Here is a 23,647-nt window from a genome sequence, read left to right on the forward strand (position 1 = left end):
TGGTGTCGGGGTGAGAGGCAGATGGCACACTTCACCCAGAGTTCGCTCCACGAGGCACTCGCAGTCGAGCTGGTAAACTGGACCGAGGAGAGAGCGCCCTAAGCGCCGTGTTAAAATTCACCAGGGCCCAATGTTGGACTTAAACGGCAGAAGGCCGACTGCTAATGACGGCTCCTAAGTCCCTCAAGGTACTTAACGTCCCAACACAGCAAAGTCCTAGCGGCCTTAGTCCCCGGGGAGGCAGAGTCAAGAGCAGCACCGACAGTAAATGTGTTCTTTTTTGTGCCTACGCCAACCTCGCGCACGCCCCAGGGCCACTGTCGCAAGGAAGCCCGCATCATATGACACGACTGCCCGCTGCCGCGGCGTCGATTCCGCTGAGAAAAGGGTTTAGACTGTGGCCTTTTTCACCATCTAAGTGCGTCCGCCACAAGTAATAGCTAAGCAGTTAGGGGCTCGCGAAGAAACGCGGTGCTCCACGGTGGAGGGAGCCGTGTATAGTCTGCCTTTTTGTTTTTGACTTTCTCCGAGCCGACCCCACAGGAAGAATGGCCCAGACAAGCTCACTCTAGCAGAGCACAGGGGCGATTGTCAGCTCAAAACAGGGCAGGGACGCTGGCGAGTCCCACTGCGGAGCCAGGCACCTTCAAGGACTAGCGAGACACCCACCCCACTTTTTTAATCTACAGCCATCCTAGCGGAGGCTGCCGCTACCAGCCGGACGGAAGAGACGCCACATCCTCGCGCGAGATCAGCCACGAGACTTCCCAGAAAGCCTCAGGGCAATATCTTAATAGCGGCCTGGGAGCCAGTTTAGGGCGGAAGGGTGGGCGGGGCTTGCCTAGATATTTAGCGGCACCCGAGGCCACGCCCCAAATCGGAAGTGACGGAGACGAGCTAGCGCGTCGAAGCTACATCTATGGTTTTTTTCCTCTCGTTCTCGAGTCGGGAAATGGCCGCTGTGTAGTTACAACGGAGATAAATCCCGGGAATCGTGTTTTGGCGTGTCAGGTAGGCCTTGTGCTGCATTTAAGTTACTCAAATGGCCATGGGTATCCGAGGACGGATGATTATCGTTAACTCCTTTTTTGGGTGGTGACGGGTTGGCGGTTGTGAGAGAACCCAGGAGACGTTGCGCCGTTATTTGTGCGTTTTTTCGTCAGCTTTCCTCTGGGTTTTGAGGCACCACGGGTTGAAAAGGTGGGGGGGGTGGGGGTAGGTGAGCCGTGCGAACGGAGCGCGCGCGTGGCTGCAACCCTGGCTCGAGGTCCTGAGGCCGCGCGGCCTTGGCGTGCGCGTGCGCAAACCTCCCTCTTCAGCCCTTCCCCCATTTCTTGGGCCCCGACCCCTGCGCGCGCCCGCCGGAGTGCTGTGCGCACGCGCCCTGCCTCCTTTCTCTTTCACCCGCGTTCGGCGGCGCTGCCGAGCGTGGGGGTCTGTTCGCGTCCGCCTTTGGTGGGCTCCCACCTCCACCTTTTCTTTCCGGCTTTTGGGATTTCGATAAAATAATTAACCTGCAACAAAGTGCAGTAGGTGGGTCGGCCCCCTCTCCCGTCGTCTTTAATCTCTTCCCCGCGGTAGGCGGCCCGTCGATTTTAGGCCTCCTTTTTGTGACTTGACCCTACCCAGGTTTAGGCTCCTGCTCTGCTGTCTTTTGAGCCTGCCTGCGGCCCCTGGTGTCGCGGGAGTTTTCTCCAGTGCTGATCTTGGTCCCCTAGCAACCCGGTCTGTTTTGCCGCGAACGTGCTGTGGACTCGTGAAGTCGGTACTGCCTCGCGCTTTCAGTGCGCGGGTCGCGTCGGGACTCGCCCTGCCGTACGCGGGCTCGAGCGAAGCCGGCCCCTTTGGGCAAGTGCTGGAGCCCGTTCCGCGTCTTCACACGAGTTGCGGCCGCGGTTGGGGCAGACGGGTGAGAGAGTAGTGAGTTGAGGTTGTGAGTTTGCCCTCTGTTGTGTTTTGGTCTTCCTTCCTCCTTCCTTTCTTTTTCTTTTATTTTTTTGAGACAGGGTCTATTCCTGGGTAGCCCAGGCTGGCCTTGAGCTCCTGCCATCTTGCCTGGGATTACGTTTGTGCACCACTGTGCCCGGCTTTTTGCCCTCATTTTTAACCCATAGGTTGGTTCTGTTCACTTTTAAGACTTTTCTAGATAACTTTTATCTTCTAGTGTTTAAAATTGAAAAAAGCTAAAGTAGAAAGGAAGTGTGGCCAAAACTATGGAAAACTATTAGCTGCTTTAGAATTGTGTCTTAATTGCCGTTGCGTCTATTAAACATACATGTTTTAAAAAGCAGAACAAAATCCTTAATGCGATTTCTTATTCTAATTCAATTCTAATTGGAATAGTTAGGTTATTGTTCAGGCACTAAGGAACATTCACGTAGGAAAGAACTACCAGTTCATTCGCATTTTGTGGAGCCTGTCTAATCCAGGATAATTTGATGGGAAGAATTATGTGTCCAAAGTAGCTCAGGGTAAATGACCTAAAGCCTGTCTAATGGTGGTTTGTAGCCTCTTGTTTTAAGTATTTGATACTTACATTGTGAGGAACACTGGAGTTCCCCTTCATTCAGATAATTAAAATGGTGGCTCAGGAGACTTGTTCAGCAAGATCTGATTCTTAGATGGTACTGGGGTTTGAACTCGGGGCCTTGCACTTGCTGGAGAGGTACTCTACCAGTTGAACTACACCTCTAGTCCAAGAACTGATTCTTGCCTTAAAAGAGCAATAGTATTTTAGAATTGGCTACATACTTTTGAACAGTACTGCTCTTTAGAGGTGGAGGCGGGGCTCAAGTGGTAGAATGCTTGCTTAGCTAAGTGCAAGGCCCTAGTTCAAATTCCAACTCCAATACCATCAAAGTACTGCTCACTGATGTTCAGAGCTCAGAGGTTCGGAGCTGGGTTGAATTTATTGAACAACTTAGTGTGGGTAGATTAACTATGATGAGAAGACTTTGAGGTCTGTGTGTACGTTGGAATTGAGATTTCCCGGAAACTGTATTTGAAATCATTACTTGAACTGTAGCGGAATTGGGTTGTGCAAGTTTCAGTGGCTTACTGTTTAACAAATTAGATAAGGGATCAGGAAGACTAACATAGCTCTGGTTAGTAAGTGTAAATGGTAGACTGTCGTTGAATTATTACATCCAGTTTAGACAGTAGTCATCAGTATTACCTCAGGAAAACAATGCAGGCTACTGACATGTAATAACAGTACTAACCTACATTCTTGTAGTAATTTGGAGTTTTCAAACACATTAATTTTATTTGATTTTTTACATAAAGGCCAAAAAAGGTAGAAAGCTTAGGTATTGATTCTCATTTCCATGTTCTTTATTTTAGCAAAGTAAAAATATGCTGGACTAAACTAAAAAATTGTGATTAATTCTTTTTTAGAAGCTTGTAATTGTGGAAAATTTCAAGTACAAAGTAAAACAGTGTAGTGAAATCCCATGTTCATATCTAGGTTTAATAATTACCAGAATTTTGCCAATCTTATTCAATATTATTTACCTTCTTGTGGAGGATTTTTTTGTTTTGGTGGGACTGGGGTTTGAACTCAGGGCTTCATGTTTGCAAAGCTGGTACTTTACCAACTGAGCTACACCTCTAGCTTTTGTGGAGTATTTTAAAGGAAAATCCCACACATTTTATTGTATAAATGTCTTAATAAAATGCTTATTTTATTAGGCAGTTTTTCATAAATGCTTAATAATGCCCTGGATTAGTGAGTGTTCCTTTTCTTTCGCCTTTAAAGAGGGCACTGTAATTCTAGCTATTTAGGAGGTAGAAATCCAGGAGGATTGAAGCCACCCTGGGCAAATAGTTCATGAAACACATCACAAAAAGGGATAATGGAGTACCTCAAGGTGTAGGCCCTGAGTTCAAACCCCAATACTGGGGGGGAGGGGAAAGAGGGTGCAAAGACTCACCTAAGTTGTCACACATTCATCCCCCCCCCCTTCAGTGTGGTACTTGACACTATTTGATGTTTTCTTTTTTATCTTCTGTCTTGCCCTCACTAGATGCTCCCAGAGAATTTAAGTCTCACTTAAAATGTCTTATTCCCAAGAATGGGATGATAATGCCTGGCATGTAATAGGAATATAGTACATATTGTGAAAGTTCAGAGTCCTGTTCATTTGAAAGATGGGATCAAGTATAACTCAAGAGATTAGCAGGATTAAAAGTGATTTTGTTTCAAATCACTTAGCATAGTTTTGGCACATGGTTGATATTTAGATGTTTAGTTTTCTATGAGATTTTTTGCTGATAGATAACTGTTCCTTTCTAGTTGGTTTTTGGAGGGCAGGGACCTTTTGTATAATTATGTTTTTCATAGGCTAGCATAGTACTTTGTATTTGTATACAGACTGTTATTTTAAAAATAGGTGAACCATTAATAGTTGTTGCTGATTGTTGTATGTCACATTTGAGTTGTTGGTTCAGATACTTGGATGTATTTGTAGATTGTGAGCAAGAACATGTAGCCACTGGTCCCAACAGGCTACAGTCCTTCCTCTCTTTTCTACTTCTAGTGTATATTTTCTTGGAACTTCAAAAAATGATGACTTGGAGTATGAGAGAGACTTGGCAGTTGATTTTTCTCTGACTGTAGAAGTGATACTAACTTTTTTGGAAATGTTGTGAGGAAGTACTAGCTAAAACAATTCTTGTTTTATTTTCAGCAGTGAACTCAGTGAAAATGATTTACAGGTCAGAATAAAGTTTCATAACAGTAACATTTAGAAGATTAGTTTCTTTCTCAGCTCATTTGGGGTTTTTTGACTCCCAAAAATAAAAAGGACTTTAGAGGAGTCTTTTTTATTTCTGTATCCAAGCTTTTTTTGTTTCAGTATGTTATCTGTAATTACTAGGTTCCTACCTTCTCCTTTCTAGTCTGAACCTTAAGTCTCCTAATCTTCCCAGTTAGAGGCTCATGGTTATTTAGGGGATGCTATTCTTGATTCACCAGTGTAATCTTAACATTTCTTTTTTGTATTTCCAATATTATTGCATTTAAAAAATGGATCATTACTTGGTAAAGTACATATTTTACTTTTAATACATATTTGAGTCATGTAAGCTTGTTTGTGAATTTTTTGAGTGTTAGTGTATATCATTCTTGTATTCCTTAGGTTAATTTCTGCTCTTGTGAGTGTTTTGCATATAAGCGGTAATCACTAAATACACAAAGCTAACCTTTTCACTATTGATAACTGCTTAATATTTTGAACCAAATTTATTTACATAGTAATGGTTAATTAGCACAGGACAGATACTGTCTCTCAACAGATACTTGTTTTATTGTTATTACTTGAATGTATGTATATGAAAATAGTTTTAGGCATATAGTTTAGCGTTAGTGGGACGCTGTTAGGAATTTTAAAAGTTTTAGATGAAACCGAACCACGTAAGAAGTGTCGAGAGAATAAGAACATTAAGCTCACATTTTATACATTATAGTGTTAATGAATATTAACTCCAGGTTACATGATATAGTTTCATATGCCAATATAGCATTGTTAACTACTTTGGAATTTCTGATAACAGCATATCTTCTCTTTTCTAAAGCCCAAATTGCTAAAATTAGAATTCAGGTACCTAAGTCAAAAAGTTACCTTGCTGTCAGTGACGTGATGCACTGCTGCATTGTGAATAAAAAGGTAAAAAAAATTTTTTTGGTGTTATTGAATAGCTCAGTGTGACATTGAGTCCTTTTTTTTTAGTTTTTAAATTAGGAAAGGAATGTTTACTGTAACAGGATGAAAGTGGAGAGAAATGAGAAAAAAGGAAGAAATATTTCTTGCTCCCCAGGCAGGAACTTGGAGTAAAGACTCGTGGCCTTCATTTCTTGATTCTCTTGCTTAGCCTTGCAAGTGCTGGGATTAAAGCATTGTTCCACCCAGCCCAGCTTAGTTAAATGTTTTATGGTTAAAAATTCACTGTTTCCTAAATCAGTTTCCCCTTCCCTGGAATGCCAAGTACCTTTATTTATTGCCTTGACCAATATATGTATTACAAATAGTTCATATTTAATTTACCACAAACAACTTATTTTTTGATTTTGCTAGGAATTTGATTTCTCAGAACAGTCTCTTAAAGAAGAATTTTATAGTATCTCAAAGACTTCACTGACTTCTGGATCCTGCATAAAGCCCAAGGTAACTAGCATTTATTTTCTTAGTTTTCAGTTTTGACTTTGAGAAAATGTGACTGCTGAACTAATAATCCAGATCTAGAGGCTAAAAATGACATGGTCTAAGAGACAGAATGGGAGGATCCAGGTACCAGACCAGCTCCAGGGCAAAGTCAAGACCCTACCTTAAAAATAAAATGAAAGCAAAAAGAGTTGGGGTGTGGTTCAAATAGTAGAGTGCTGGCGTAGCAAGCCTTGGGCCTGTGCCATCATGCTTGGCCCAAGACACTACCTAACTATCTTCTGTAATGCTTACATGAGGGGTTCCATAACCTAACTTTACTTCCTCTCTTTTGGTTTTAAGGCCCTCAGTTCAAACCCCAGTACCGCCAAAATAGTGATGCTGTCTGAATTTGTGTGTGTGTATGTGTGTGTTTAAACCGTGTATGAAGTTAGACTTTAAGTTTTTAGGAAAAAAGATGCTTTTCATCTCTCCTGCTTCTAGGTTGGTGTTTGCTTTTTCCACTGCTGAGAACTTTTCTGAAAGACTCAGAACACACCAAGCCATTTCTTTTTTTTTTTTTTTTTCATTTTTCTTTTATTATTCATATGTGCATACAAGGCTTGGTTCATTTCTCCCCCCTGCCCCCACCCCCTCCCTCACCACCCACTCCACCCCCTCCCTCTCCCCCCCCCCAATACCCAGCAGAAACTATTTTGCCCTTATTTCTAATTTTGTTGTAGAGAGAGTATAAGCAATAATAGGAAGGAACAAGGGTTTTTGCTGGTTGAGATAAGGATAGCTATACAGGGCATTGACTCACATTGATTTCCTGTGCGTGGGTGTTACCTTCTAGGTTAATTCTTTTTGATCTAACCTTTTCTCTAGTACCTGTTCCCCTTTTCCTATTGGCCTCAGTTGCTTTAAGGTATCTGCTTTAGTTTCTCTGCGTTAAGGGCAACAAATGCTAGCTAGTTTTTTAGGTGTCTTACCTATCCTCACCCCTCCCTTGTGTGCTCTCGCTTTTATCATGTGCTCATAGTCTAATCCCCTTGTTGTGTTTGCCCTTGATCTAATGTCCACATATGAGGGAGAACATATGATTTTTGGTCTTTTGAGCCAGGCTAACCTCACTCAGAATGATGTTCTCCAATTCCATCCATTTACCAGCGAATGATAACATTTTGTTCTTCTTCATGGCTGCATAAAATTCCATTGTGTATAGATACCACATTTTCTTAATCCATTCGTCAGTGCTGGGGCATCTTGGCTGTTTCCATAACTTGGCTATTGTGAATAGTGCCGCAATAAACATGGATGTGCAGGTGCCTCTGGAGTAACAGTCTTTTGGGTATATCCCCAAGAGTGCCATTGCTGGATCAAATGGTAGATCGATGTCCAGCTTTTTAAGTAGCCTCCAAATTTTTTTCCAGAGTGGTTGTACTAGTCTACATTCCCACCAGCAGTGTAAGAGGGTTCCTTTTTCCCCACATCCTCGCCAACACCTGTTGGTGGTGGTGTTGCTGATGATGGCTATTCTAACAGGGGTGAGGTGGAATCTTAGCGTGGTTTTAATTTGCATTTCCTTTATTGCTAGAGATGGTGAGCATTTTTTCATGTGTTTTCTGGCCATTTGAATTTCTTCTTTTGAGAAAGTTCTGTTTAGTTCACGTGCCCATTTCTTTATTGGTTCATTAGTTTTGGGAGAATTTAGTTTTTTAAGTTCCCTGTATATTCTGGTTATCAGTCCTTTGTCTGATGTATAGTTGGCAAATATTTTCTCCCACTCTGTGGGTGTTCTCTTCAGTTTAGAGACCATTTCTTTTGATGAACAGAAGCTTTTTAGTTTTATGAGGTCCCATTTATCTATGCTATCTCTTAGTTGCTGTGCTGCTGGGGTTTCATTGAGAAAGTTCTTACCTATACCTACTAACTCCAGAGTATTTCCTACTCTTTCTTGTATCAACTTAAGAGTTTGGGGTCTGATATTAAGATCCTTGATCCATTTTGAGTTAATCTTGGTATAGTCACCAAGCCATTTCAAGAGGAGTTCCATACCCTAACTGTATTTCCTATACTTTGGTGCTAAGGTCATTAAAATTAATTGCTTACTTATGTGTCAAACATTGTAGTACATTTATTAATTCATTTAGTTCCCTGTAACTGTGCCTAGATTTGAATGCATCAAGCCATGTATTTAGCGTCCTTTACCCAAGTGTATTTTGTAGAAGGAGAGAAGAACCATATCAATCCAAGTTTCTTTTGGACTAACAACTATTAGATAGGTATGCTTTCTTATCACTTATTTTGAAGTTTGAGGTGTGTATTTAAAGACAGAGCAAAGGTTTGGGATGTAGCTTGGTGGCGGAATACTTGCCTAGAATGTACAAGGCCCTGGGTTTGATACTTAACAAAACAAAACAACAAAAAAATGAGGACAAAAAAGAACCTAACCTGAAAATAAACTTGTTTAGGGGCTGGTGAAGTGGCTCAAGGGGTAGAGTGCTTAGCAATATTAAGGCCCTGAGTTTAAACCCGGTACCACCTGTTCCTTCCCCAAAATAATAAACTTGTTGCTTTAGAAAAATATAGGTTCTGGGGAATACATCTAACAGATATGAAATACCTGCTGAATTTAACTCACGAGCTGTGCTATATCCTGGTGCTGTATCATTTGAACGAATAAGACAAGGGATGTTGTCCTTGCCTTACCCAAGTTTTCAGTATAACGAATAGTCCATAACTAATGGTTCCATATGTAACACTGTTCATACGTTGTTAAAAAAGTACATGGTTGAGTAGACTGCAGTCTTGAGAGACTTTATTCTCTTAATCAAGACTCTGTTATTGATCTTGTGTTTTGGACTGGAAAAGCCTATAAAATTCCTGAATCACTTAATAGAAAAAAAACCGTGAAGAACTAGGATTAGAGATTCTAGAGATACGTGCATAGTGCAGAACCTACAAATTGAAAGTGTTTCTTTACTTACTGATCAATACCAGGAAAACAGATCTTGCTTTGTTACTGGGATTTCCAAAATTATTCACAGGTTTGAGAAGGGCGGTATTTTGAAATCAAATAGCACTAAAATGTTGCAGGCAGTAAATTTTCTTTAGCCAGTCTTGCTGTATATCTCAGGCTGGCCTCAAAGTAGTGATCATCTTGCCTCAGTTTCCTAAATGCTGGTATTATATGTGTCTGCTACCATATCTGGTTTGTAATTGTGATTTTTACCATTTCCTTACATTGTCAAAATCACATAATTTGCTAAGCCAGATTTGTCTTGTGTTCTATGGGGTAGTAGATCACCCTGTTGAATTTGTTTCATAGGTATTTTTACTCTTCTACCTTTTTGAACCCTGAACCTATTTTCTTACTTTTATCTTTATGTTTTCTTGTTTACTTGAGATTGAGATGAAAGGAGAAAAAGGTAGTCATTTGTTCATTAACATATACTTGTGTTCTATATTGTTACTGTTCTATACTCATCTTAGTACTGCCAATTACTATTTTATAACCAAAAACTAATTAGGTAAAATAAATGCCTTTAAAAATGTTTAATTGTGGACTGGGGGTGTGATTCATGTGGTAGAGTACTTGCTTAGCAAGTGTGAAACCTTGAATTCAATCCCTAGTCCTGCAAAGGGGAAAGAAAAGCTTAGTTGTAGAAGAAATGTGACTAACTTAGTTTAGTCAGTTTATTTTTATGGAATTAATTACTTTGAGTACTAAGTTAGCAGAAATTTGGAACTAGTTCACAGTTGACCCTTGAACAGCACAGCTTTGAATTTGGCGGATCCACTTTACGTGGATGGTTATAGAGATTTGTGATAGACAAACCATATAGCCTAGAAGTAATCGAAAAAATAATAGAAAAAGGCTAAGTATGTAATGAAGGCATAAAAGATAGCTAGATAATCTTTACCAGTATGGAATATACACAAATCTATCATAAAAAGTTAAAACTTAACACACCTTACAGATGCTCCATGGTTCCATTTGTAGTTGAGAGAAATGAAAACAAATGTAAAGGTGCAGCATTAGGAAATTATGTAATTTGCGGAAAAATGGATAGACCTTGAGATTGAGTTGAGTGAGGTATGGAGATTGAGTTGAGTGACATAAGCCAAGCTCACAAAGCCAAATATCACATTTTCTTGCTCATTTGTAGGACCTAGAACTAAAATGATGATGATAGTATGACATGAAATTGAACTAGGGACAGATTGGAGGAGGGACTGAAGGGGAGGGGAAAGGAAAAGATACTGAGAAGATTGAAGTATTCTCTCTCTCCCTCTTGCTTCATCTCCCCCCTCCCAATATATGAAGACATTATAATGAAACCCACCAAACATTGTTTGAAAGGGAGGAAGGAGGAAGAGGAAAATCGGAATATAATAGATGAACCTGTTTAAAGTACACTGTAGGCATACATGGAATTAATACACAAAACTCCCTGTAATACCAATGTATACTAATTCAAAAATATAATAAACTAATGAATGCAGAATTAAACCATAGCTGCATGAAACTCACTAGTTCATATGGTACTACTATAATAATTTCATAACCAGCTTCATTTTGTGGTAAACTCAAGTGTTGTGCTGTTAACTTAAAATGCATACCTTGTGATGCTATCATCCTCTTGTAAGCATTTTGTTTCTCCAGTGAATTTTGTATTGCATTATTTTATTTTGTTTTTATTGTTTTTTAATTCATTTATTCACATATGCATATATTGTTTGGGTCATTTCTCTTTCCTGCCCCTGCATACTTTTAATAGTATCTATATATCACTACAATGTATGTGTTGATTATGTTGTATGTAAGGATTCTGGTCAACAGCATGCTATTTGTAAAGTTTTTGGGGAATTAAATGTGATGGGGATTTTCCACTCGTTGAAGATCAATATGCCAAACCTCTCTCTGAGTGCATATGGCAAGAATAATAAGAGCCTAAGACTGTCTAGTCTTAAAAATCACTAAAAAGTTAAAAATGTGATTTTTGGTGTACACATGGAATTATTTGCCATATATTTTTAAGTTATTTTAATTTTGTGAAGAGTAAATTTCATAAATCAGTACTGACTTAAGTGATTTCAGTAACCATTGAGGTCTAATTATAGCATCACATAAACAAGTGTTTAGAAAAGTTAAAATGCTGGTGCCTGAGGGGTTTTGGTTTTGCTCGTTTTTGTCTATTTCATGTAGTAATCTCTTGTTCCTTTATCATTTATCCTTGTTCATCTTGCCAGCAAGCTACATAGTGAACTAGAACTAGCTCCAGGTGTTTTGAGACTTAGTGGCCTTTATTCTACTGGGAAACTGTCCAGTTCCACTCAAAGCAGTATTGTATATATGGAATGGTCAATTTAGTTCCATGTGAAGGCCATAAAGCAGTATGACGACAGTTTGATAGGCTTATTTTTTTTTTTTTTAGTATTGTGCCACTTACATTTTCTTTGTTTCAGGTTTCCTATCTCTGGTACTCTTAATATAATTTCTGTTTTACAAGAGAGATATTTGTGTTGGGCATGAAATAACATGCCCAACACAAATCTTGGTTTGAAATGTTTTGTTGCTTTCAGATTATAGTACCTGTCAGATGAAAATAAAGTTTACTCAGGGATAATTAGCCTGTGTTGCTGAATATTTATTTGAAAGAATGATAATTATTTTTAAGTTCCAGTTGATATCTAAAAATAAGTAAATATTTAAAGTGAAACTTTGTCAGTTGTGTTGATTTTAACCTTTGCTCTTTCATTTGATTAGGAGAAAAGAAATGGGTCGCTCCAATTCTAGATCACATTCTTCAAGATCAAAGTCTAGATCACAGTCTAGTTCTCGATCAAGATCAAGATCACACTCTAGAAAGAAGAGATACAGGTGAATTAATGTGCCTTTAATTCTTTAATGATAATGCTTATCAGCGAATAGATTATTGGCTATATACAGATATAATGATAAAACCACTAATATTTCATTCCCAAAGAACCTTGTGAAATGTATTTATTGTTACACTCATTTTAGAGCTGGAGAAATTGGAAATTGTCCCAAGTTGCAACCTAGTAAATGGCAGAGCTTGGTTTTGAGTCTAATGAGTCTGACTCCAGATCTGAGATTCTTACTATATTATGTTAATATGGATTTCTTTGCATTTTCTATAATGTTAAGAGATGAATTGATGATGTGTAAGAATTAATTTGGCATTGAACAATCTCTGTGTATTGTCCAATAGCTTTCACTGCTTATTTTTTAAAGAATAATTGCATTTTTTAATTGAAAAATGATTAACTATGGTTGTTTTTCTTTAATAGTAATACATGCCTAGCACAAAAAGCCACACGTTAAAAATAAGAGTGGCTATAATTTCTTTGAGAATTCTAGTTTATGATTTTTCTGCATTTATTTTCTAGGCCTAACTTTGCTGAATACCAGTGGCATTTCACTATTTGATACTGTGTAAACTTTTTCCTTATTTAAAATACATGATACACCATTCCAATTTTGTTTTACAGTCTCACTTTAAGGGCCAGCTTAGATGTACTGTAGTTTGCTAATACATTTTATGGTTGGATGTGTTGGTATCTATCCCCTTCACCCATTTTTTGTGTATTCTTTCCTTGGGCATTTAATTTAGTCTTAATATTTGCCTCAGAAGTGAAGTTTTTATTTTTTAAATGAGAAATAGTAAACTTTTCTACAAATGAAGTTTTAAAATATACAGTTTTATCTTTGAAAATTGATGTTATATTCAACCAGATGTATTTAGAGTGGTAGAGGAAATGCTTTATTTTTCTCACATTGATATTTATTTCATTTTTAGTTCTAGGTCTCGTTCCAGGACGTACTCAAGATCTCGTAGTAGAGATCGTATTTATTCTAGAGATTATCGTCGAGATTACAGAAATAATAGAGGAATGAGACGACCTTATGGGTACAGAGGAAGGGGTAGAGGTTATTATCAAGGAGGAGGAGGTAGATACCATCGAGGTGGTTATAGACCTGTCTGGAATAGAAGGCACTCTAGGAGTCCTAGACGGGGTCGTTCACGTTCCCGGAGTCCAAAAAGAAGATCTGTTTCTTCTCAAAGATCCCGAAGCAGATCTCGTCGGTCATACAGATCTTCTAGGTCTCCAAGATCATCATCATCTCGTTCTTCATCCCCCTATAGCAAATCTCCTGTCTCTAAAAGACGAGGGTCTCAGGAAAAACAAACCAAAAAAGCTGAAGGGGAACCTCAAGAAGAGAGTCCTTTGAAAAATAAATCACAGGAGGAACCAAAAGATACATTTGAACATGATCCATCTGAATCTATTGATGAGTTTAATAAATCAGCAACATCTGGTGATATTTGGCCTGGCCTTTCAGCTTATGATAATAGTCCCAGATCACCTCATAGTCCTTCACCTATTGCTACACCACCTAGTCAGAGTTCATCTTGTTCAGATGCCCCCATGCTTAGTACAGTCCACTCTGCAAAAAATACCCCCTCTCAGCATTCACATTCCATTCAGCATAGTCCTGAAAGATCTGGGTCTGGTTCTGTTGGAAATGGATCTAGTCGGTATAGTCCTTCCCAGAATAGTCCAATTCATCATATTCCTTCACGAAGAAGTCCTGCAAAGACAATCACACCACAGAATGCTCCGAGAGATGAGTCTAGGGGACGCTCCTCATTTTATCCTGATGGAGGAGATCAGGAAACTGCAAAGACTGGAAAGTTCTTAAAAAGGTAAGAACTAAAGTAGGGAATTTAGGCTGTAATATGAATAGTTCAAAAATAGCATCATGATGCTATTTAGCTGTTTTTACTCATTACTTCCTACTTTATGGGATGATTCTAAATTGTTTTTACTGAGGATAAACTTTGAAAGATAAAGTGTTCTAGTAATTCATATTCCTCCTTTTAGTTTTCCATTTTTAGTCAGTCCAGAGTTAACAATTACAAATAATGAGAAATTGAATAGCATAAAGCATAACTTATGATTCATATTAAAAACCATAAGTACTTACAGAAGTTAATTTTGTGTTAGATTATTGGAAGCTTTTTTCCCTTTATTAGTGTGATATACAGAATGTACATCTTGTGTGGTATCGTAAACAGTCCATCTTGTCAATATTTAATAAATTCTGCCTGACTTTGAAATGATTGTGTTTCTCACTGACTCAAGTGGCATTTAAATGGTTACTTTAAGTTCTGACTTCTAGTATTGCAGAGAGTTGCTAACAAACAATGCTAATCTTGTATGATTGACCTAAAGTGAAGAAATACAAGCATGTTGTTGATGGTATAGTACTGTGCAACCTAGAATTAATTTTTTTTATTGGAATGATTCCTCTTAATATTTTCTAGAACAAAATTTATATTGAAATGTTTTGTGATTCAGAAAAAGAGTATTAAGTAACATTACGAAAGTCCACTTGTGTGAGCTCATTTATGTTGACACTTGAGAAGTGAAATAGTCTGAGACTAAGTATAATTCTAAGCAGGATTCTAATGGATGGTTATACAGTCTATTAGTGACTTTTAGCCTCAGAAGTAACATTTAGGCTGTGTTATATATCAGAGCATCTCTAGAAATTTGGATTTTTACTATAGAATTGTCAGCTAAATAGAGTGAGTTTTGAGGATGACTTTATTTCTAAATTTCATGTATAATGAATTTATTTTGAAAGTTCATAATTTTCATATGGATTTAAAAAAATTTTTAAAAGTAGAATCTGAAAAAACACTTTCATTAAGGTTATTTTCTCTCATTTCTGGTCCTGTGGTAGTGGATAATACATTATAGTATGCAGGTGATTACAATGAATGCAATCCAGAGTTACTATCCTCTTCTTTGCTTATTCACAGGTTCACAGATGAAGAGTCTAGAGTATTCCTGCTTGATAGGGGTAATACCAGGGATAAAGAGGCTCCAAAGGAAAAAGGATCAGAGAAAGGGAGGGCAGAGGGAGAATGGGAAGATCAGGAAGTTCTAGATTACTTCAGTGATAAAGAGTCTGGAAAACAAAAGTTTAATGATTCAGAAGGGGATGACACAGAGGAGACAGAGGATTATAGACAGTTTAGGAAGTCAGTCCTTGCAGATCAGGGTAAAAATTTTGCTACTACGTCTCATCGGAATACTGAGGAGGAAGGACCCAAGTACAAGTCCAAAGTTTCGCTGAAAGGCAATAGAGAAAGTGATGGATTTAGAGAAGAAAAAAATTACAAACTTAAAGAGACTGGATACATAGTGGAAAGGCCTAGCACTGCAAAAGATAAGCACAAGGAAGAAGACAAAAGTTCTGAAAGAATAACAGTAAAGAAAGAAACTCAGTCACCTGAGCAGGTAAAGTCTGAAAAGCTCAAAGACCTCTTTGATTACAGTCCCCCTCTACACAAGAATCCGGATGCACGAGAAAAGACTACCTTCAGAGAGGAGAGTCCACTTAGAATCAAAATGATAGCCAGTGATTCTCATCGTCCGGAAGTCAAACTCAAAATGGCACCTGTTCCTCTTGATGATTCTAACAGGTAATTCCACATTAATGCCCAGTAAGTAAATCTATGGCTAGAAAGCTTATTTTCTGAACATCAACTTTCAAATGAAAACCAATGGTGTATTTTGTGTGTGTGTTTATTTATATATTCCAGACCTGCTTCCTTGACTAAAGACAGGCTACTTGCTAGTACACTTGTCCATTCCGTCAAGAAGGAGCAAGAATTCCGATCCATCTTTGACCACATTAAGTTGCCTCAGGCCAGCAAAAGCACTTCAGAGTCATTTATACAACACATTGTGTCCTTGGTTCATCATGTTAAAGGTATGCTTATTGTGCTTAGTATCATTAACTAAACTTCTCTTGCTTGCAAATAAAATGAGTAGTTATGCTTATTCTTAATACTTGGTATTCCCCAGGGATAGTAGGTATGCATTATTCTGTTAAAAATTTGGAAGAAGTTTCACGGAAGAATGTAAGTCTTGCTAGTGTTGAGATTCATGAAGATACTTAAGAATTGGCCAGAATGCTAAAGATAAAACATTAAAAAAATTTGTATCATATTAAAAGAAGATGTCAATTTGTTCAGTCCTGAAAGTCTTTAAAATGTGTCATGTTGTATTTGAAGAGCACAGTACTTCATGATTATGAGCTGTGATAATGTACTGTTGGCATAGATTCGTAACAATGTGAGGAAATTGTTACTGTTGTTTATTAAGATTTTCTGTTTAATTTTTAAAGAAATCTGAAACCTCTGGAAAAATAGTATTAACTTTCTATCTTTCTGTGCTATTCTTTGTAATAATTTTTTTTAAGATGATAAACCAGGAGAAAATTATTAGGATTTTTAAAGGACTAAAAGTTCAAGAAATTTTCGAGCATATTATTTAGATAGTGATTCACATGAGTAGTGACTGTATAGGATACTTCTTTTAAGACCTAAATATCAGGGTGTTTTTTCCAACTAAAGTAATACGACTGTATTTTCACCAGTATGTAATTTTAGTTTCATGGTTAGAGTATTCAAAGGTTTTAGGTTTTAATTTTTTTGGGCAATTAGGTTAAGTTTTGTTTTTGTTGTTTGTTACTTTGTTTTTGTGTTTAACAGGTTCTCTTCTAGAAACCGCCATGGCTGTTGGTCTTAAAAGCCTTTTTTAAAAAGTTTGTTATGAGAACAATTCAATAGCTGACGTTTGTCACTTAGCAGTTCCTTATGCACTTTATTTCAAAACCATAGATAATGAATTTCTTTTTGGCTGGAATTACTTAAAACATGGTATCTAAAGAGTTTTGATATTTGGTTATAAGTAAGTTTGTGAACCAGTTTGACCATATTATTGTGGTACCTAAATATGAAACATTAACATTTTTTCTTTTTTCATCTTTTTTTGATCTATCTCCACATTTTACAGTTGTTGAATTTTGAAATCAGATTTTGATGAATTTTTTCCTTTTTCCTTTTCTTTTTTCCTTTTTTTAAAAAAAAGAACTGTAGTTATGTTTCATAATTGGTGTTGTGCAACCGATCTGAACAGCTCTTACTTTATATAGAGCTGAAAATGCCCAGTGATGTTTTCTTTTTCATTGTAACTAGGTCCTGGAATATGTTTTGAAATGGCAAAATCCATGTTTCAAAGTAAAATAGCTGTTGAAAGATACAGGCAAAGTTGAATCTTCTGTCTTCCTGGCAAAAATGGCATAAAAACTGAGTTGCTAGCTCAAATTCCTGGGTTTCATGGAATTATGATTGAGGCACTACCCTTGTAGTGGCCATTTCAAGTTTTAATGATTGGTTATGAGACATGTGCTGGATATTGGGCGGTAAGTTGACACAGATGTATGTTGACCTGTTAAGCAGATAGCTTGCTTCATAATGTAACATTTCATATATACGTCTATTTTACATTTACAGCATATTTTGAACTGGTTTAAAAGTTAATCAGTTATTGATATTACTAATTAAAAGATTGTTTAAAGAAAAACAAGGATACCAAATGTGATGTCAGGTTTGCCAATATGCCAGAGTTTTGGAGTAATTAGTGAGTGTATATTGATTTAAAAATATTTTCCCAATTAAATGGCAGTGTTTATTTTTTTTTGTAAAGCCATTTCTGTTGATGTTAACATAATTCTTAAAATAATTTTATTAATTTACTCAAGCTAGTTAATTTCCTTATTTTTGTTTTTCTTTGTAAATCATTACTTAAAATACATTGATTCATCAGTTAGAAAGATGTGAGGACGTCATGCATTGCTGTTCCTTTTTGTTCTCTTTGAGGAAGTAGTGCATTAGAATGGACTTAGACTCAATTTAATCTACTATTTGTTCTTGGATTATATGTAGTATTGACAGGGACTTGTGAGGAACTTTTCACTTGTTGGGATACATATAGGAAGTTGAAAAGTAGGAGGTTTTTGGAACGTTTGGTTCTCTTCGGTTAGGTTTCTTGAGTGTTTTTTCTTTTCACCTGCTCCATGCACTTCCTGTCACAAATAAAATTCCATTTTTAAAGTAAAATTTCCTAATTCGGCAGTATTTCTCCTAAATCAACAGAGCAATACTTCAAGTCAGCTGCAGTAACCCTGAACGAGCGGTTTACTTCCTATCAGAAAGCCACTGAAGAACATAGTACCCGGCAAAAGAGCCCTGAGATACACAGGTACTAGATTTACTTACAAAAATTTTTTGATTGGAAGGCACTGTTCAAAGAAGATTATGCAAGAAGTATGCTGTCATCATGATACAAAACTGGTCTTCTCCCTCATTTGTTTGTTGAATAAATATACTTTAAAGTCTTGAAAATTTTATAATTTACTCTTTTTTGATTTTCAGTTTACTTGGTTTAAATCTGGTAGAACGTAAAATACTAACACTCTTTGTTGTGAAATTTAAATATTATTTGTCAGTTCTTTTTTTTTTTGAAGGGGTGGATACCTAGAGTAACCTTTGAATTTACTACCAGAAAGTTTGTGAAATAAAAATGCTTGGTGAGAGATAGAACAGATTTTCATGAAAACAGCATGAATGTTGATGTCTGACAGTTGTGTTGTAGTCCTGGCTCTGTCACACCATTGCATTGTGAGGAACAAATTAACCTGGACATGAGCTTTCCATTTAGAGAATAAGGATGATGTCTACTTTGCAGCATCGTGCCTAACTCAGTGTTTAGTACTTGATATATGTGATTTTGGTGGTGACTGTTGAAGAAACACTAGGAGGTTTTACCTGATACTAGCTTATAAAGGAAAGGCATAGAAAAAAAACCAGACCCATTGAATATGAAAAATACAAGGAATCATTTTAGGAGCCAGTAGTCTTTCATATGTGGTTATTGAGGTTATTGATGTTAGAATAGCATGTTGATTGATAACTTAAAATGATAATATTCAATCAAAACATTTTTCTATTTTTCACGATTAAAATAAGCTTGGTGTTTTAAAAGATAATCATACATTTATATATAAAAGTCTACCTAAAGCATTTTAATTCATTCTTAGTGGATAATTTCGTATTTCTTGTCTGTTAGGAACTAGATTAATAGATTTACTGTGATAAATTAGTTGATTGGGAGAAGTAATTGTCTAGTGTCTCTCACACCAAGGGGTGGTACTGTGTATTCTTTTGAGCCAGAAAATTAATAATGTGATTACAAATATGCTTTATTTTACATTAAGGAGAATTGACATCTCTCCAAGCGCCCTGAGGAAGCATACCCGTTTAGCAGGGGAAGAGAGGGTTTTTAAAGAAGAAAATCAGAAGGTATGCTTTCTATTGCACTTTTTTTTTTTTAATGTGAAGTTGGGCTTTTAGTTACTATATTGTACTAAATACTGTTTTCTTATGGCAGGATGTTTATAGGTATATTCTAATTCTAACTTCTTTGTTGAATATTGTTTCTTCCTAGAAGAAGTTAAGCTGATACTAAAGTATCTTAAATTAAATCAAGAGTACTTTTTGAAAAGGAAAACATTAGTCCTAAGAAAAGCTAAAGAATCAGTGGGTAAACAAAGATTGTAAGAGCAAAGATAGAAATTATGAGATGAGCGAGCCAGAATTTGTGTGACACTAAAGTAATGTCTTTAGACTCCACAGATAACAAGTTATTCCCATGCTGTTTGGGCTTTTTTGATGTGGATTAAGAAATACACAATCTAAGAACTGATTTACTAGTGAACCTTTGGAACACAAACTGTCACTATGGAATAAATGTGGATTTGGGAAATGCCTTTTAAACTTAAAGGAACCTGTAAAAGATTAGTCATGGGGGAGGTGTGGGTAAAGGGCTTAGTGAGAATGGAATTCAGTGGTTAAGGGTACCTTGATGGTCTGGTAATTCAGAGTTGACATAGCTTATGTAACAGGCCATAAAGTTTCTAGTAGTGAAAGTGCAGAAATTGTAGAAAGGAAACAACTATTGTTTTGGAAAGATTAGAGAGCTTTTGAAAGTGCTGCTTGTTGCCAGAAAATACTGTGTGGATTATATTTGTAAAGAAACATCTTTAGCTGTCACTTTCATAGTTAAAAGAATAAAGAATACATCTGTTTTGCAGGATAATTGGGCTGTTTTGAAATATTGGTACTTTTATTACTAAAAACTGTTTTTTTTTTTGTTTGTTTGTGTTTGTTGTTTTTTTTTTTGGTGGTACCAGAGTTGAATTCAGGGAGTTGTGCTTGCTAGGCAGGCACTTTACCTCTTGAGCCATAGTCCCAGCCCTAAGAGTTGTTTTGGAACAGTGGTAGTATACAAATTTTTAGTAGGGCAACTTAATAATTGTTGGAATTTAGAGTTTATCTCTGTATATGACACTGATTTTGGAAGAACAGACTTTGAGAAGTGAATTTTTTTTTTCCTTTTAACTTTAATACCTTGTGTTCAGTGTTGCTTAAATACTTTTAGTCTGTTCTCATTCTCTGACAGTAAGTATTTTTCCTTTCATTACTCAGACCAGATTTTGATCTGGAAGATAACTGATAGATGGTAACTGATAGATGAACATGTGATATGCATTTTTTTCTTCATTTATCTGAATGAATAATTAAAATGTATGAAGTTTGTGTGTGTGGGTGTATGCAATTTGCAAAGTGGTTCACTTACATTTTGCTTCTTGTGGACTTGGAAATACCTAGGTAAATAGGAAGTTTTTGTGTAGATTGTTTTTCTTGTTACCCTAGGAGCAAATAGGTGAGTAGTTCTTACCACTTAGAGGTGTGTGTGTGTGTGTGTATAACACACACTTTAAATCTTATGAATGCTTATGAATATTATAGCTAGACTTCCCAGAATAAATACTTGTAATTGTTGAATAATAGCAAGGATGTCCACATTGCTTAGCATCTTACTGATGTATAATTTCTCTTCATTCCTAGATGCCTCTTTTCATCTTCCTAAATTATATAGTATTTGAAAAAGCAATGGAACAAGAAGGAGGTGAACTGTGACCCAGTTAAACTAATGTCTGTTGCAATACCTGAATTGAGAAAAGGGCAGTATATGGCCCAAGATACTGAGTACAGGATTGCGAATAATATCTTTTTGACTTTGTTTTGATCCTTGTTCAACCTCAATTAGTTTGATTAATCATATTCTACTTGCATGTTATGGAAATTACAGAGTTCTTACTTTGAAAGTTTTTTTTTTTTTTTAAATTGGGTTTGTCAATTTAATCTGGGAAGAGCTTGATGATAGTGAGGCTTAGTTAATGAGAACCATTATTTTACAATCCTTTCACTTTATAGGCACAAGGCTACATTACAATTACAGGTTATAAGTATCATTCAACTATTTTTACAAAAGCCATTTGGAAGGATGAGGGGTAAATTAGGATATGCTCAGTGGAAAAGTGTTTATATCACTTTACTATAAATTGCTTTGAATAAAGCCTATAAAACTCAAGATAGGTTTTAGTAACATCTCCAGGCCCACTGACTTGTGTACACAAATGCTTAGTACTCAGGTCCTTTTTTTTTTTTTTTAAATCAGGATTTTGGTTTTATATTATGATCCATTCTTTTTTGATGTTAAAAATACCAGTTTAGAAACTGGCATAGATCTAGCTATATTTGCCCACATACCTGTATTCTATTTCCTGAAATCTATATTTTACATGTGTTTTATAGGGAGATAAAAAATTAAGGTGTGATTCTGCTGATCTTCGGCATGACATTGATCGCCGTAGAAAAGAAAGAAGTAAAGAACGAGGGGATTCCAAGGGCTCCAGGGAATCCAGTGGATCAAGAAAGCAAGAAAAAACTCCAAAAGATTACAAGGAATACAAATCTTACAAAGATGACAGGTAATTGTTAAAATTGTCTAAGTTAGGTTTTAGCTTCTAATTAGCCTTTAATAATTATCAGCTTAATTGCTTTCAACTTTGACTGTGTAATCGAATGTTTAAATTTAAACAATTAAAATTATTTGTTTTACAGCAAAAATGTATTTGTCTTTTACACGGCTTATGGTGGATGAGGACAAAAACTTTGGAATAGCAAGCTAACACTGAAAAAAAAAATGACAAATTAATGTGTCCTATTATCCAGGCTACATCAGGAGGTTGGACTTCAATGCAGTGCATTTCTAGAAACAGTTTGTGTAAGAACTTTGGTTCGTTATGCTTGATTCCGCACTTTTTCAACTCATAACACCCAGAGTACAAGAATTTTAAACTGATATCTAGTGGTTTAACATGGGAGAGAAGGGGGGGAGGAAGGACTAGAAATAGTGATGTGTAGTAGTCTTTCAAAGTAATGTTACCATGGATACTGTTAGCAGTGGTAAGAGTTACTGCAGGTATGACCTTTTTGGGTGTTGCATTAGAATCATATAAATTTGATCATCATAGAGTGAAATAAATAGGAATACGAAGTATTAGAGATAATCGTTTTTCTTGCGGTTTATTAGGTAAATGGTGGATTTTACTTGTGTTTTAAATTTATAACTGGTATTTGTAATGTCATATGCTTTTTATTTCTATAATGGTGTTAATGGCCCAAATCATACAAACTGTTCTCACTCAGGGTGTGCAAACTGCAGTCATTTTGAAAGTTGGCCTTAAGAACATTCTTTTCCCTACTTCTTTTCCTTTCATTAAAATGACTAAAAACTTAAAAATATTGAAGAACCTCATTCTTGAAGTTTACAGACTTAGTTTCTGACTGGCAGGCTATGTAGCATGTTTGCTAGTAGTGATATAAAACAAACATTGAAGGAGAATGGAAACAGACTGTGTCTAAGTTTAGCACCCAGTTATTTTACTTATGAAATAATTTTAATAGGGGATAGTTTTTTTTTTACTTAAAAATAATTCCTCGTTATAAGTCTCAACAGGGTTCTTTGTCTTTTTAAAAATAGCACATTTTTTTCTTTATTTTGCAGTAAACATAAAAGTAGAGAACAAGATCATTCTCGATCATCATCCTCTTCAGCATCACCTTCTTCTCCCAGTTCTCGAGAAGAAAAGGAGGGTAAGAAGGAAAGAGAAGAAGAATTTAAAGCTCACCATGAGCTGAAAGAATATTCGGGCTTTGCGGGAGTTAGCAGGCCACGAGGAACCTTTGTAAGTAATTAAAGTTATATGTGATCATTTGGTAGAATTTTACTTCAGAATACTGTACATAGGGAAAGTCAAATACATGATCTAGAGATTATCCTTCATGGGAGTCATTGTTTCTAAATTCATTTTCAGTCTTGAGAAGTGAAATGGTATTTGAGGTATTGTCTTCAGTGAGAGTTGTCATTTTGAGAACTTGAAGCATCTGTGTTAAGTAGATAGTTTTCTTGACTTCCAGGTCAGTTAGCATACATAGTCCTTAAAGACCCAAGAGTCAAGGAAAGAGTTGATTTGGCTCGTATTTTGAAAAGCTACCTTTAAAAAAATTTACCAAAAACTCTGTGTTCCTTTGTGTTTTATAGTTAATTTCACTTTTGCCTGTTTTCTTCCAAGTCCTTGCTTGTGTGTATCATAGGAATCATACAACATTTTCTACATAGCATACATTATCCCCGTGTTTTGTTTAAAA

The 23,647-nt window shown here is 36.6% G+C and overlaps 1 protein-coding gene across 9 annotated transcripts in view; it reads left to right on the forward strand.

The window, feature by feature from the left end:
* Positions 1–857: 857 nt before the first annotated feature.
* Bclaf1 (BCL2 associated transcription factor 1) overlaps positions 858–23,647 on the forward strand; it is a 31,863-nt gene continuing 9,073 nt past the window's right edge. For 2 of the 9 annotated variants that reach the window (XM_074073801.1, XM_074073838.1), the window contains exons 1-10: positions 858–1,011; positions 6,075–6,164; positions 11,914–12,027; positions 12,968–13,876; positions 14,999–15,664; positions 15,785–15,954; positions 18,185–18,290; positions 19,306–19,390; positions 21,749–21,924; positions 23,004–23,184. In XM_074073801.1, coding sequence (XP_073929902.1) covers positions 11,924–12,027; positions 12,968–13,876; positions 14,999–15,664; positions 15,785–15,954; positions 18,185–18,290; positions 19,306–19,390; positions 21,749–21,924; positions 23,004–23,184 — 2,397 coding nt within the window. In that variant the 5' untranslated portion in view covers positions 858–1,011; positions 6,075–6,164; positions 11,914–11,923. Of the gene's footprint in view, positions 1,012–1,383; positions 1,534–6,074; positions 6,165–11,913; positions 12,028–12,967; positions 13,877–14,998; positions 15,665–15,784; positions 15,955–18,184; positions 18,291–19,305; positions 19,391–21,748; positions 21,925–22,057; positions 22,221–23,003; positions 23,185–23,647 lie in introns of those variants that run through there. The other 7 variants (XM_074073821.1, XM_074073845.1, XR_012448049.1 and 4 more) reach the window with 6 other exon arrangements.

This window comes from Castor canadensis, chromosome 1 (assembly GCF_047511655.1).
Source record: "Castor canadensis chromosome 1, mCasCan1.hap1v2, whole genome shotgun sequence".
In the NCBI taxonomy this organism is placed as follows: domain Eukaryota; kingdom Metazoa; phylum Chordata; class Mammalia; order Rodentia; family Castoridae; genus Castor; species Castor canadensis.